Raw genomic sequence first — 15,830 nt, forward strand, 5'->3', positions numbered from 1 at the left:
AAAAAAAGTGCCATCCTGCAGTTCCCAGTGGCAGGTGGCATGCCTCCATTACTATTTAATCATCTTTGAGTTTGTCAACTTATTTAGGGCCTAATCTTAAGATTTACACTAACTTGACTGTCAGAAGGTGATTTAACATAGAAAAAATACCTTTGGTTATTATATACTCATATCTCTTTAGCTAGATGTGGATACCTTGAAGATAATCTATTACTCTGATGAGAGAAAATGTGCACACACACACACACACACACATATATGCATTCACATATATAAGACATATAGAGTCATATATATACATACCTATATAGGATTGCATTTCTTATATGATTTTAAGAGATTATAAGTAACAGTTTGATTATATCAATATAGATTATGTATATATATATATATAATATTTTCTATTATTCTATATAACAAATACAATGAAATGAGAAGTGGGCAGATACAAGTGGAGATGGCAGAGAGAAAATAAAGATTAAGAAAACTTGATTTATGTTTCTTGTACTGATATTGTGTTTAAGTTTATTCAAGTTGGTCAAATTACATAGGAAGTGTTTCATTCATGTAAAAATGGATATTTAATTTGTGTGATCATTTTGGACTCAAACATTAAGTAACTGAGAAGTGTATATGAAAAAACATCTGTCACATTTAAAGTCTTAGCTCTTGGACTTCTAAATCAGTTACTTTCTGGGCTCTGAACAAATCTGTGATATCGCACCACAGGTGTGCCGATGGCCAGAATTGCCGGTAGTTGACATGGTGAGCTGCCACTACTATGAGTACCAAGGCATCCCACCACGTCCTCTCATGGCCCTCAGATATTAAAATAAAGAAAATTCTCTCCAAAAAAATCATGCAGAAAGTCACCTAGGTTCTTTTGTAAAACCTGCTTCAGATGGGCCACCAACAGATTGGAATAAGGGGTGAAATGAAGCGTGTCCCAGCCTGGAGAAGTTACCTCAGCGATTCACACCACTTCTACTCATGGCTCCTTATCCTGAGACGTTCGCTACCACAACATGCCACCAAATCCCACAGAAATTATTATCGGAAGATCAGAAACTTTTTCTGGGTTATGAACGTGCAAAGGTAAGGATCTGGGTTAGATGGCCTTCTGAGCAGGTGGAACATCCCCACACACCCAGCCACGAGTCTGCACGATTCTCTTACACCGTTTGGAGGGAAGTAGTGCAGTGATACAAAGGTTCAGTCTCTAGGATTTCTGTGGAATCGCATTGGCCATTTTAGAATGAAGTCCATGGTTCCAAATGAAAGGTGGACTTTCAGGCTTGAATGTACTCACCTTCACAGACGGGCTGCAGTCCTGACCAGGAGCCATTGAGCAAACACGTCCGCTCAGGAGAGCCCCTCAGCTGGTAGCCGATCTCACAGGAGAAGCGGAGGAGGCTCTTGGCCTTGAGTTCATCTCCAAGCCGGGACCCATGTGCGGGGGTCCCCGGATCCCCACAAAATCCAGGATCGTTTCCTATCGAACATGAACACAAATGTTGACACACAACATTGTTGGACTTGTTTACAACAGCTGCCGTGTTTAAGGCGAGTGAAAAGTTGCTTCAGGGCGTTAGCCCCACTGCATCGCGGGGATCTTCTGAGAAGGACTCGGTCATAGCACCAACGTGGAAAACATGAATAAACTGTGCCCATGTAGCTGAATGAACTAGGTGATTAGAACGCGGTTATGGCAAACCTGTGTGTTCCCTGGAAGAAATAATGTCCTGGGAGTGATGAATGCAGGGGCGGTCCCCTGGCTGCATCAGTACCGACAGTGAGAGGAAAACGGGTCAAGTCGTGTTGTGTAAGAACCAAGTACACGAGAGGGTCGGTTCTTCTCGTTACGTCCAGAGCTGCGGAGTCGCTGGCTTTTATTTATTTAAGAATTATTCACGAAAGAATTAAGGTACTTTTTTCCCCAAAGGGGGGTCAGTGGCATTGTCCATTCCTGAGACAGGAAACACGTGGCAGAATGGAAAGGAAGCACGGAGAAGGAATCAAAATGAACGGGGACAGACCGAGCCCAGGTAGGCGGGCCTCTTGGCCAAGGTGAAAATGAGCTCCCGGGACTCCCACAGGAGAAAACGTGAGGTGACTGGCCCCTGCAGCTGTGGGGGAAGTGGGGTCGACCCTCTAGAGCAGGGGCATGTGTGCACTGTGGCTCCTGACGCACGCCGCACATGGTTCCTCACCTGTGCAGTGGGGCAGCGCCCCGCTCCAGTGACTGTCCTCCTGGCAGACCCTCGTGCTGTTGCCCACGAGGTCGCGGCTCCCCCTGCACGCGTAGTGAACCACCGCTCCGTAGGTAAACAGTTCTCCGGTGAGGGTCGCGTGCGCAGGGACGCCTGGGTGTCCACATGATATGGCTGAAGAAAAAAATAAAATAAACGACTGCATCAGTCCTGCTCCGTGCTTACACTGGTGGGTTTCCCATAGAGACACCCACACACACATCACCTCTCAAAGGAAGAGAGCCCAACATACCAGCAAATGGCTGCACTGTCCTGTGAATGAGAAACCCCGTCTCCGGAGGACACGCCCCACCATAGGTGTTCATAAATTACCCAGCACAAGGAAGGGGCTTCGGGGAAGCCTGTTTAAACTTTCTTTTATCTTAAGGTAGCTTTGCTTCAGATAGAAATTTCCATTTAGGCTTTCAAAGAGAAAGTCACTCTACCTAGGCTTTTTCCATCTGCTCTTAACTGTATTTAAAAAAAAAGGAGTAATATACAAAATGTTACAAGTTACAGAGATTCATGAAGACTATTTCAATGTAAAGCTCCAAGTATGTGACTGTTACTATGACAACCACCTAGTTGCTTGGGGAGAAAACTGTCATATCTTCTCACTCTTCCAGTCCAGGGATCCAGGGAGACCCTTCTACCAATTTTTCTTTGACTAGGGGGCAGTCTACAATGTTGAAGTCATCGCAATAATAAATTTGTGATTAACTTTTCCTCAATTTATTCTACACAATAGCTTCAGTATTTCCATTCACTTCTTTAAAATTATGCCAAATCGGGCCTATAATCTATTCATACATTATCCTTCAAGAAGAAAACTTCTGGAATTCACATTAACATAGGAGAGTGAAGATTTCTCTCTCCTTTTCTAAAGGAGAAAAAGTCCCAACTTGGGGTTAACAGTGGACAAAGTTTGTGCGGCATGGAGCTCTAGGTGGACTCAGGCTACAAACAAAGTATTCAAAGGCCTTGATTTAACACCCTGGAGTAACTGCATCTGGTCACTGGCAACCCAGAAGTGATATCAACCAGGGAGGTAGATTTCAAAGGCTGAAACGCATTAGGCATCCCATGAGTCACATCAGCGCTCTGTTGATAGGATCTTACACTGACATCCATTCAGTGGTAAACAGGATTTTATCTAGAGAGAGTCCTAAAAGGAAGCCAATTAGAGCTGAATTAGTATATGGTTGGTAAGTGACCAGTTCCAGGTGAAATTAAAAGAGAAACAACCCAGGGAAACAAGAGCAGCAACAATAGAGATGACGCTTAGCGACCATAGCGGACCGACAAGCAAAGGGCCGCTGGAGAGCCCGTACCCCCAGGCGCGCAGTAATTCCAGCTGTTGGTGACAGCAAGCAGTGGGGACAAGCCACCCAGGAGGGGAGTCACTTACAACCCAGTTCGTGGAGATCTGGAGCACATGAGCATTGTTACAAAAACTAATGGAAGTCTCTCATCAACTGGGGAAGATGCAAAAGAAATGTTTGGGGAGTCAGAGAAAGAAAAACTAAATTCTTTGAAAACTTCCCATGTGTCCAGGCCTAGAAAACCAGAAAGTAGACAAAATTGGATGAAGATTGTAATCAATTTCTAAATGCATTTTTGAGCTTATGAAGCTGTATGTTTGGTTTTGAAAGGAGTCACTATTTCTCCATAGAAATTAATTCTCTTATTACAATTAGAATTTGAGACAAGTTTCCACGTAGAATCAGAGGGTTATGAGGGACACTGAATTATAGGAAAAACAATCTCCAGGACTAATTTATTCTGAAAATGTACTAAAAATGCTATAATGCAAGAGGTAAGACATATTATCACTTTTTTTTTCAGTAAAATCAATTTAAAATGTAATTGTTATTTCCCACATCCTTTATGCACATAAAATGAATATGAAGAAGACAACATTTTGATTTTAAGGACTGTTTTGTTTCTGAATGATTTTTAAAAGGCCAAGTAGAGTCACCCCTTTTCCTAAACTGTCAGACTGTTTTAATAAGATGATGTCTTTCAGCTCACAGACAATCTGCTCTTTCAAGTTTAAAGAAGGTAAGACTGAAAGCTATTTGGGGAAAATGTATTCTTGTTAATCTACCCGGTCTAAAATACTGATAATTTTGTGAGAGGGGCCAGAATGATGATCTATCATTTTGTCTGCCTAGATATGCTGCCTCCATTTCTTAGGGCAATATGCTTTCCTCTTACATAATCATATGGGCTAGGGGAAGGATACTGTCAAGATTCTATCATTCTCATTGTATTAACTATTGTACAAAACTGCTCATGAGTGCCGTATTCAGTCTTTCAGAGAAGTCTACCCTTCTGGCCATAGATGCCAAGTCAACAGACCAATACTCTACACAGAGACCTTCGCCAATATTTCTGAGTCTGGGTCCAGACAAGTGAAGCTGAGAGGCCACCGGCCGCCATGTTTGAGTTGGGTAGAATGAGCCTGCTTGCTGGGTCGAAGTAGAACTCAACCAGCTATTGACCCAGATCCTGGGTCCACGTCTTCCTGAAGCTGCTGTGGGAACATGCCATGTCCCCTCTCCTGCCGTGACACTTAAACTTGTTGGAGTTGCTTTTTGTGATTTCTGATCAATCAATAAAGATATCATGATAACTTACACAATCTGTAAAGACTTAATTTTTGTTGTTGTTTTTGTTTCTTTGTTTTTTGTTTTTTGTTTTTTTTGTTCTGCTCATGGTCTTGCAGGGCTCTGTGAGGAATCCAAAGTCACCCTCACTTACCCAAACACTTGGGTAAAGACCGATCCCATAAGCCATTAGCCATACAGGTTAAGGCGGAAGATCCCAGCAAGTAGAACCCCTTCTTGCAATGGTACATGATGCTTGTTCCATATTCAAAACTCTCGGGGAAAGTCGGCTGCCCTTGACGAATGGCATTTTCCACGAAGCCTGGATCTGAGCAGTTCACCACTAGCGGGGAGAAAAAAAAAGTTACACATCCTTCAGATGCACGTACAAACACAACAGATCTGAAAAGATGCCCCACTTATTGTTTTGGAAGGCTGTAAGATGACAACACCACAGCTGAGGTTTATCTGGAAACTTCTTCCCCTGACAAATCCTGCTTCCTGCTTGGGGCCTGTATGCTTCAAGACCCGTCAACCGGTGAATCTGCTAATATGGCAATTTTTACCAAAAAGGGCTGATTCTTTGTGTTTATTTCCTGATAATAAACTTCTTCTGTTCAGATTTGATTAGGAATGGTTGAATGGTTTCACATAAATGTTAAAATGGAACCCGCTGGAATTAGGTAGTTTTACTCAAATGTGATAGTTCAGGGCAGCCGGCGATGCTCATTTACACCCCCCAAACCTCCATGCATTAATCAATGCTTCAATATGTGAGCTGACGTCATTCTACCCTGTAGAGAGTGCAAGTAAAAATGACAATTCTTCTATCAGCACTCAAGAGCAATGGAAGTCAAGCCAGCCTCCGATTTCAGCCTCTTCCCCTTCAGAAACAGCCCGCGGTGAGCCAGTCCGCTGTGGGCCACAGGGCGTGCTCTGGTGGATGTGAGTGGCCCTCTACTAGCCTGAATGCCTGGTGGCATCTGGAGGGGAATGAGCAATATGCTTTCGCAGGTGCAGAGGAAAAGAAAGAACGCCCGATTATCTCATGCTCTGACCCCCACGCCAGCGAGGGAGACAGCTGCTGTTCTCTCCAGCTATTTCTGGCTCCGAGAGCGGGAGCTCAACTACTTCTTAGGCACGTCCCGGGTCCCAGTGGCCGGGGACAAACCCTGTCCCTATCTGTGCTTTTGATTCCTCTTCGTAGGAAGGAAGTCGGTGGAGGGCAGAATGTAGAACCGTGAAGGCCCCTTTAAGTGCTGTAACACTGTATTCTGTGCATTTGGGAACAATCCTGAGTTTACAGACGAAAGGTTCAAGATCTTCTGAGCCAAAGAAAAGAACTGTGTATGAAGCGCAGGCAGATACTGCACCGCACTTAAACTATACCAGACCCAGGGAGGCAGCAGGAGTTACCGCCTGCAGAAACTCTCACGGACTTGGAAGAACTTGGAAGACTGACTGTTTTTCTAACCTGGAAAACAACGGCTTAGGGGCATTCTGGCACCGAGTCGTGTGTCCTGCCCCAGCGACAGAGACCGTTCGCCCCGTTACATGTCCATGAGCCGAGAGGTGTCTCCCCGGCCACATGCGGAAGGCCCTGCACCTGCTCCCCTGGGCAGCCGGCGGGCAACTTGGCAGCGCATTCTTCTGCGGTGAGGGGGGAGGCGATGCAGGGGCGGCACCAAGCCAGCCCCTGACCCGGGACAGCCAACGGACACCCGGTGCCTCCCAGGACCTTGCACGCCCTGGGCGAGCTTCTATGTTTCTTTACTGTACTTTCATGCTTTGCCCCGGCTTTTTTTAATGTAGGCCAAGTGTGTGCTGGATGAGAAGCAGGAAATGTACAAAGTGATCGCTGGCCAGGGTCCGGCTGGAGACGGGAACACAGAGAAGACAGAGGCCATTGGCACAGAAGCAGTTACTGCTCAGGAAGGATGAGACCCAGCTGCCTCTTCCTCTCTGCGGCCAAGGGACGGGCTGTTCTCTGAGCTCCTCGGGGGCTGGAGGAGGAGGGTTTAGATTTCATGCCCAACTGCTCTGAGACCCTGGGCTAGGATTGTCCCCAGTGGTCCCTCCTGCCCATGCAGAGGAGAGATGTGTCACAGACAGAGGAGTGCGCTCCTTACCAGCATCACAGAATCACCTAGAAGGAGCATTGGAGGGCTGAGTCCCAGGCACCTTCCCCATTCTTTCACCTACTTCAGCCCCCTTCAAATATGAAGCAGTAAAAATGCTTAACCATGGGGGCGCCTGAGCGGCTCAGTCGGTTGAGTGTCCATGATCTCACAGTTCCTGAATTCGAGCCCTGCATTGGGCTCCGTCCTGACAGCGTGGAGCCTGGAGTCTGCTTCGGATTCTGTGTCTCCCTCTCTCTGTCCCTCCACCCCCCACCTTTCTCTCTCTCTCAAATAAACACTAAAAAAAATTAAAAATGCTTAACAGTGATAAACGTTCCATGAGTGCCAGTGGGGAAAACTGAATTGTTCCTTACGTTGGGAGAGTTATGCCTACACAACCCCTAACTGTGCTCGCACATTTCGGTCCTGTCCTATCACGTTATCCCTGTGCAGCTGCGGTCAGACACGTCTATTTATATTCCTTCCTATTTATTCTGGAGGCTCCACTGGGGACTCAGCTGCATCTCCCTGCTGGCGGCGGGAGTAACTGGGTCAGCCCATGACTGAGGGGCTCCGACACAGTCCTCGTTGCCACACGGAAAGCAGGCTGCCTGCCGGGAGAGAAACTCGTGGGGGGCCCAGTCAAGCCCCCCAAACAGCTCTGCCATCTACATCCTTTCTCTGGTTGTGTGCGAGATCCCCATCTTGGGACTTGATGGGCCGAGGCCCACGTGAGCTCTCAGCAAAGGGTGGTGGATCATATTCCTTGAAGGTTCTCCTCACGTGTGACATGACCAATGCGGCCAATGAAGACAGACCAGACCTGCTGAAAAGACCTGACCTTCTATGCTCCCCATGTGGAGCCCAGCAGATGGCAATGCACGGGAGAGAAATCAGCATCTCATGGTCTGACTCTTACAACCCTACACACTAAGAGCCAACAGTGGACTGAGGTCCAGGTATTAAAACGTGATGCAGAAGTAAATTCCATCAGCTAGAAGGAATGAGGTATCCTAGATACCTGGGCCAGCATGGAAGTGTTCAAGAGGGCACACAGATGTGTTCCCTGAGGACCTCTGGCGGTGTCAGAAGGGAAGGGACAGTAACATAACGCTCCCTAACACGCCCGAGGTCACAAAGACAGTCGCCCTAGAACTAAGTAGGAACCAGGGCCCCGGATTGCCTGTCCAGGACAGTGTATTTATAAAACCGCATAAGTATTTCTTGATGACGTGAATCCCAAAGGGAACCCTCTCCACTGTATTTTTTTAAATTTTTTTTGAAGAGTACCTGCTATAAGTTTTAGCTTCCAATAACACCGTGTAGGCTACATATGGAGCCCCTCTCCTCTGTGTGTACTCTTTATTCTTGGAGACGTTGTCTGGAAAAGTATTTGAGCTAACATATAGAAATAAGAAAGACATTGCACATCTAGGGCATCTGGGAGGCTCAGTCGGTTAAGTGTCTGACGTGGGCTCATGATGCCCAATGTCACGTGATCACAGCTGAGCCAACAGTTCTTGAAATTCACGTGGATGTAAGAGTGCTTTGGGTGACAGGCATGTTTCTGGAGTGAATGATGCTTGCAAATCAAGGCTTTCCTGTAGAAAATTCTTATTCTTTATCATTTTTTCTGATGTTTCACTTCCAAAATATCCTCAGCACAGTACACCTGCTAAGATGTAAAGGAAATTATTCCAACAAAAATTCTGAATCTATTGACAAGCACTGTGGCCACAGGAGTCTCTGACGGCCCTTCGCCCAGGCGGCGCAGTGAGAAACCAAGCCCGGTGGTAAGAGCTCACCTTTTCTCCATCGCAGCTGTCCCTGCCACCCAGGAAATGAGTCTGAAGCTGTCAATTCAGTCTAGCGAGTGAGGCAGAAGGACGCTCAGGGCGGCCCTGACGACTCCGACCTTCACTTCCTATGGGCTCAGTGCTTTATGATCAAAGGAAGGAGGAGGAGGGAAGGAAGGAAGGAAAGGCAATGAGGAAGGAAGAGAAGGCGGAAGGAAAGGAGGAAGAGAGGAAGAGAGAGAGGAGGGAAGAAAGGAGGAAGCTAGGAAGGAAGGGAGGAAGGAAGGGAAGAACTGTCTTCTATTTTCTTGATTTTAGTTTTTTTGTCTGAAAATCTGTGTTTACACTTCTTTTTGGTCTTTACTCCTGTTCTTCCATTTTCTTTTATGGCTCATAAAAACCTGACCGTGAACAGGAAGACAAGAAAATCATGCCTCATAACTGAAGCATAGCCAATTTAAAGTCATTGGTGGTGGGAAGGAGGAGCAAGAATTCGTTCACTACATTAAAAAAAAATTTTAAAACCCACTCATAATGGTTTGAGTTCTGTGTCGCATGTTTAAAAACTGTTTTCAACAGAAAGAATTACACAAAGTGCAGAGGACAAAGATAAAATAATGATGGAACATTCAGTGTGTTGTGCAGAATAAATATTTTTGGACTTGCTCACTAACTGAATGATTCAAAATTTTAAAACTGGGGTAACTGGTCGCAGAGAAAAACGGCAAAAGAAAAAAAGCAATTTATGATTATTTTTCAAAGACACGAAAGTTATGCTTCCATTTTTATCACTACCTGATAACGATGAAGTAAGCTGCAATTCAGACCATCAGGTTCGCTACAAGATCAACACTCCAATTGATGATAGTGGATTATAACTGACTGCCCGACTTTCCTGAGGGAACATGCATCCCAGAGGCAGGTGGTCGCGGTGGGAACATGGAGGACCTGCTCTGCGCTGGGCACTTGGTGAAGAAGTCCACAAACACCGGTGTATCTTGAACTCACAGAAGCCGGCGAGGACGGTCGACTTCCCCGCGCACCCGTGCAAGGAGGCTGATGTGCGGCTGACACTGACCCTGGATCCTGCACTGACTCATCCAGGATGAGTGATCTCGAGAGCTCAGCCACACATGGCTCCCGCACTGGCAACACTGTGTCACGCACGGAAAAATCTAAAGGGTGGACCTCATTCCCCTTCTGCCCCCAGAAAATACTCCGCAGGGAGGGATCTCAGGGCAGCTGCGGGGGGCAGCCTGTGCCAAGCTCCCCCTGCTCTTGCAGAGAGCTTGCCTGGACCCTGACATTCAACTGCTATTCCTGGCTGCCACTTACCGGTAGCCCCAGGAGAGGGGTGTTAAATAAAGCCACAAACATGGCATTGGTTCGTGTATTTTCCTTAAGTTGAACATGTTGCCATTTGAAAATTTTGATATATGTGATTATATATAATTTTTCATAGATGTATAAAAGCAGTCATATGCATAGTGGTTCTTTAGTGCTTTAATTTATTTTACTTTATTTAAAATTTTTATTTTAAATTTTAATTTATTTTTGAGAGAGAGAGAGAGAGAGAGGGAGGGAGGGAGGGGGGGAGGAAGGGAGTCCAAAGCAGGCTCCGTAGTGTCAGCACTGAGCCTGACATGGGGCTTGGGTTCAGGAACCGTGAGACCATGACCTGAGCTAAAATGGACTGACTGACCCACCCAGGCACCTCATTGGTGAATTTAATATTGTTTACTTATTTTTTTATTCCTCTCTCAGCATAACAGAAACTTCACTAACCTCATATTTTCTTAAATTTATCTTCATGTATGTAATCACATAGGGACATATATTTTATATCTCTGAATTTAAAATTTTCTCATAAGAGAGGACAAAATGTCTAAAATTTGTACACAATACAAACATTATTACATCAGGAAAGGAAATACTAAGTGGATTGTCCTACAATTTTGTCAGACTTGGTATTCTCACTGAACTGAACCTTTGGGTTTTGGAATTTAGGAGATGACAGCTCCAAGAACGTTTCCATATAGAAACGTGGGCCCCCAGGACAGGGCACATAACCTGATCCTTAAAACAGACATGAGACATTTGTTTTCATTCTTCCTCAGGAAATCTGCAACTATGTTATTTATTATATATTTCTTCCAGAAAGCTATAACTACTAACAAAAAGCATTCCTTCTTTTACTTTCCTAAACCTGTTTTCTAAAGTGTTTATTTTTGAGAGAGAGAGCGTGCAAGCAGGGATGGGTAGAGAGAGAGGGAGGCTGAAAATCCAAAGTGGGCTCTGAACTGTCACCAGTGAGTCTGATGCGGGACTTGAACTCGTGAACTGTGAGGCCATGACCTGAGCTGAAGTTGGACGGTCAACTGCCTGAGCCCCTGGGCGCCCCATGAGCTTTCTGATTGATCACAAATGCTGCAGGCTACACAGAACTTGGTCCTGTTAATGGTTGAGTCTAAGAACAGTGAGATGGCCCTGGGGTGGAGACTGTGTGTAGAATTCTATATGTGATCTGGACTCACTTCAGCACGCAATACTTGGGAGTTCCAAAGTTCTGGGTGTTGTCTCTCTTTAACACCACAAACTCACTAAATGTTGTAGGACTACCCAGAATTCCACACTTCATTGACCTACCCAAATGAGACATTTGAGAGGTATATGTTATCAAGAATTCGAGAGGAGAAATCGAGCACAATAGTACCCTGGTGTGCAACAGGACCTGCTAACTAGTCTGTGGAATTATTCAAGGAACCACATAAGACAAGAATCAGGTTATATTGCAACAGGCATGGAGAATCCCTGGCATTTTGTTTAAAAAGTAGCTATTTTTGTTACCTTCACCTTTTTGAGTTTTATGACACTTATTCCCTAAGGCATCACCACCTTTATGAGCCTGTCCTCCTTGAAATCATGTTTTCCCTGGTTTTATAATGAACATGTAAATTCTCTGCACTAGACTGTCGCTCTTAGCTCACAAATGAAGGAAACAAACAAACAAACAAACAAAAAATAGAGAATAGGAATATGTGAGCAGAAGGCATCTTGGAGATTTCCAGTGATTTCCAATCCACTCAGCACTTATAGGACTGCATTTACCAGGATTCCTCTACCCCTTCATCAGCTATACTGGGAGTGTTCCGAACAGCTTTCAAAATTAAGCACAAACTACCATGAAAGCCAGCACCAAGAGAATGAGAAGATAAGCCAGAGTAGGAGAAAATATTAGCAAAGGAGATGACTGACAATGGACTGTTAATCCAAAATAGACAAAGAACTCTTAAAGCTCAGTAAGAAAACAAGAAATCCATTTAAAAATGGGCCGAGGACCCTCACTGACGCCTCACTGAAGAAGAGACAGAGTAGCAAACAAGCCCCTGAAAAGATGCCCCGCATCCTATGTCATCAGGGAAATGAGGACTGAAGCGACAAGGAGAGCCCCTCTCCACCTGGGAGGAGGCCCAGAATCCAGGACACAGACATCCCCACCACACTGACGGGCGTGGGGCCACAGGGACCCTCCCTCACTGCTGGAGGGAGTGCACAACGGTGCCCCCACTTTGGAAGACAGTGTGGTGCCTTCCAACAACGTCAAACATGCTCTTACCACACAATCTGACAGCCATACTCCTTGGTATTTGTCCGAAACTCCTTATTATGTCCACACATAAATCTCTATAGGGGTGTTGGTAACAGCTTTATTTGTAGTGACTGAAACCGGAAACCACCAAGATACCTTTCAGTAGGTGATGGATAAATCAACTGCGGTCCATCATGACAATGGAATCTCATTCCACACGAGAAAGAAATGAGTTTTTGGGCCATGAAAAGATATGGAGGAAACTTCAGTGCGTAGTACCATGTAAAAGCAGGCAGTCAGAAGAGTCTACATTCTGTATGACCTTCTGGAAAAGGCAAAACTCTGGAGACACTAACATGGTCAGCAGTGGCCAGGGGTGAGGGGGGAAGGGAAGGAGGAAGAGATGGAACACTAAGCTATTTGTAGGACACTATCAGGGTGGATACATGTCATTACATATTGGTCCAAACCCATAGAATGTACAACACGAAGAGTGAACCCTCATGCAAAGTACAGACTCTGGGTAGGGAGATGTGTTTCTATAGATTCACCGACTGTAACACATGCACCATTTGGTGGGGAATGTGGGGAATGGGGACCCTGTGCATGTGTGGGCAAGGCGTACCTGAGAAATCTGTGACTTCTCAATTTTTCTATGAACCTGAAAACTTCCTTTTCTATGTTCTAAAAAATAAAGTTTACTAAAAATTTAAGTACATTCCTATTATTTGAGAAAATGGAAAAAGGTAAGGAAAGGCAAAATTAATACTGAAGAGGGTACTATACATCCCAACATTGTGCTGTGCTCTAGGCTTCTAACGGACCTAGCATGCTATCCAAAACCCTGGAACCCGTTAATAAATGGCAGCATTTAATTTCCACTGCTCTTCTTTGGTAGAAGTTAGAGGAAAATGGAATACAATTCCCCCAAGATAAAGGTCTGATAAGGAAAACCGCATGATTTTGAGTTCATTCCATCTTCCATCCAGCAAGCACGTATTATGTGTCAGATGAATGATGTCTAGCAGCTGTGGGTGACATTCTGCCTGCCTGATTAGCGCACCCTTCTGGTCTTCATTGTTACCTGCTCAAAGGGATGACTGAAATTACCGATCTCTGTACTGGCGGAGCGTAGCACAGCATTCGGAATGGAGCATGTGCTTAATACATGTTAAACTAAGTTGAAGAGAAGGGCTTTGGGGGAACAGGATGTCCCTAAGACGTCAAAGGCACAGGAGTGCTGTACCCCTGTGTCAAGACAACCCGGACCAAAATTTACAGGCGTTCAAGGCTAATCATTGTCTCAGGTGTGCTAGTGTTTCCTGTCCTACAGGTGGAGAGAGCGAAGTGACTCCAGCTGCTTCATCTCCGTCTAGATCCCTGCGGCTGCACCACCGGTGGTGGACACCAGAGGCCATGTCCTGCCGCCGCCGCTCCCATCCCGGCCATCTCTCACAGATACGCATCCTCACGCTTCCCTGTGGGAGGCGAGGGAAGCCCTTCCTCCAGCTGTGTTCAGCACTGACCGCGTTCGAGAAATATTTCAGGTACGCCAAAGCGGCTGACGTCCAGTTCAAAACTGCAACAAGAGGCCGGGCTGAAGCCAGCTTCCTGCACTGCTACGCGCATCCCGAGATGCCCCCAGCTCTGTCCACCCTTCTCCGCGGCCCCTGGCTCGCAGGGCTGATGATGATGATGATGATGATGATGATGATGATGATAAATCAGGTAAATGTGTCAGTTTTCAGGCTGACCAGCCCCCACCCACCTTGTCAGGGGGCTGGCAGGGGCTCTTCTGCACAAAGCTCAGTGAGAACGTGCCGGAAGTCTGGTTTGTGGGGAGTGAGAGCGAAGGCCCAGGGGTCTTTCTCTTCATGGCAAGGCATCCTCTACACCGAAGCAGCGTGAACCTAACACTAGTGTTTAGAGGGAGGTGGAACTCGGCGTCTTCACACCGTCTAGAGCTTAAGCCCAGCACTCCCTTGTAGGCTCGGACCAGAACTCTAGCGCCTGGCGGCCAAATTTCACATAACTCTTTTTAAGAACTGCTTGGGTCCCATTCTATCATCTCATTTGGATGTCCCTCCCTGGGGACGCTGGGGGGAAGGTGGGTGACGGTCAGCGAGAGGAGCTCCCACACCGTCTCACTACCATAAACTCTTCACCTTCACCTTGATGTATGCGTCACCTTCAGCGTGCGAGATGTTTTCATGGAAAGCAATGGAAGCAGACCCCTAAACAGTAACAGCGCAAACATCTAGAAACACAACTCCCCCCAAAAGAGCAGATCTCGAAAACTCAGGTTTTAGCTTAGAACTAGGTGGTGATTTTTGAAGAAATGAAGGGTGGGAAAAAAGAGAAAGATTTAAGAGCAACGAGAACTTCCTAAATGCAGACCCAGGTCTAGAAGGTCTCAGGCCAAAGATGCTGCACAGATGAATGAACAGGCAAAGACAAAGGCAAACGGAAGAGAGGCCTAGTTAGATTCCTAGAACCCTGGCCGGTGTTCACCATTATTGTCTCAAATGTCTCCCCCCCGAGCAGCGAGACCATCTGCGGGGTCCAGCGCCCGACACGTCGCACACTCGGGGCCTCTGGGGGACTCGGCAGCCCACCAGCCTCCCCCCTTCCTGCAGGGCTCCTTCCGGGAGGCCTTCCTACCTCGACACATGGGCAGAGCACTGCTCCACTGGCCGTTGCTCCGACACTGGGCCCGGGAGGCGCCCTGCAGCAGGTAGCCCGTGTGGCAGGTGAAGTTCACCACATCGTTCAGGTTGAACTCGCTGCCGTTGGTGAGGCCGTGGGCGGGGTTCCCGGGGTGACCGCAGGTGATGGCTGCGGAGGGAGACAGGCCCGCAGCAGCGTCAGAAAACAAGCAGGTCCTCACCCTCCCCCGGATTCCTCACGGTCAGATGCATGGGCGGGTGGGGCTTAGGGATTCGGAGCGGCTGCCAGACACGTGGCAGACTGTGCTTCTACTGGGAGGGAAAACCGTGAAGAAGAGCCAGCGGCTGACTGTACATGTTTTCCCTATAATTATGGGAAATAACCACATCTGGAAAATGGACTTTCTCCATCTTCCTAGTGATTCTTATGTCATGACGGGATAACTCTATAAGAAAGCAGCGAACAAGACGGGGTAAAAGTCTTATGTCGATTACGAGTTTTGAGTATTTCCCCCATATAACATACCAGCTATTTTTCGGAACCCTCATTTTGAAACATTACAGGGACTTGGCTGATAACGTTAATTGCACATGGATCCATTTGTCCTATATCAATTTAGACATCAGAAAATTAGCGAAATAAGTGTGCATGCACAAACAGTATTTTCTTTGACAATCCCTATTGTGTGATCTTTGGAAACGTAGTGAACTGTCATTAATGTCGGGCCCCAAATGACAGCGCCACAAATCCCACAGATACCCTTCAGAGGCCCTTTCGAAAGAAACACATTACAGTCAAAA

The 15,830-nt window shown here is 46.4% G+C and overlaps 1 protein-coding gene across 1 annotated transcript in view; it reads right to left on the bottom strand.

Annotated features, from left to right (window-relative positions):
- CSMD1 (CUB and Sushi multiple domains 1) overlaps window positions 1–15,830 on the bottom strand; it is a 1,512,254-nt gene that overhangs the window by 38,169 nt on the left and 1,458,255 nt on the right. The window contains exons 69-72 of the mRNA XM_029933196.1: window positions 15,025–15,198; window positions 5,013–5,201; window positions 2,211–2,384; window positions 1,310–1,492 (exon numbers count right to left, since the gene is read on the bottom strand). Of these exons, the coding sequence (XP_029789056.1) occupies window positions 1,310–1,492; window positions 2,211–2,384; window positions 5,013–5,201; window positions 15,025–15,198 (720 nt within the window). The remainder of the gene's footprint in view (window positions 1–1,309; window positions 1,493–2,210; window positions 2,385–5,012; window positions 5,202–15,024; window positions 15,199–15,830) is intronic.

Source organism: Suricata suricatta, chromosome 1, assembly GCF_006229205.1.
Source record: "Suricata suricatta isolate VVHF042 chromosome 1, meerkat_22Aug2017_6uvM2_HiC, whole genome shotgun sequence".
Classification (NCBI taxonomy): Eukaryota; Metazoa; Chordata; class Mammalia; order Carnivora; family Herpestidae; genus Suricata; species Suricata suricatta.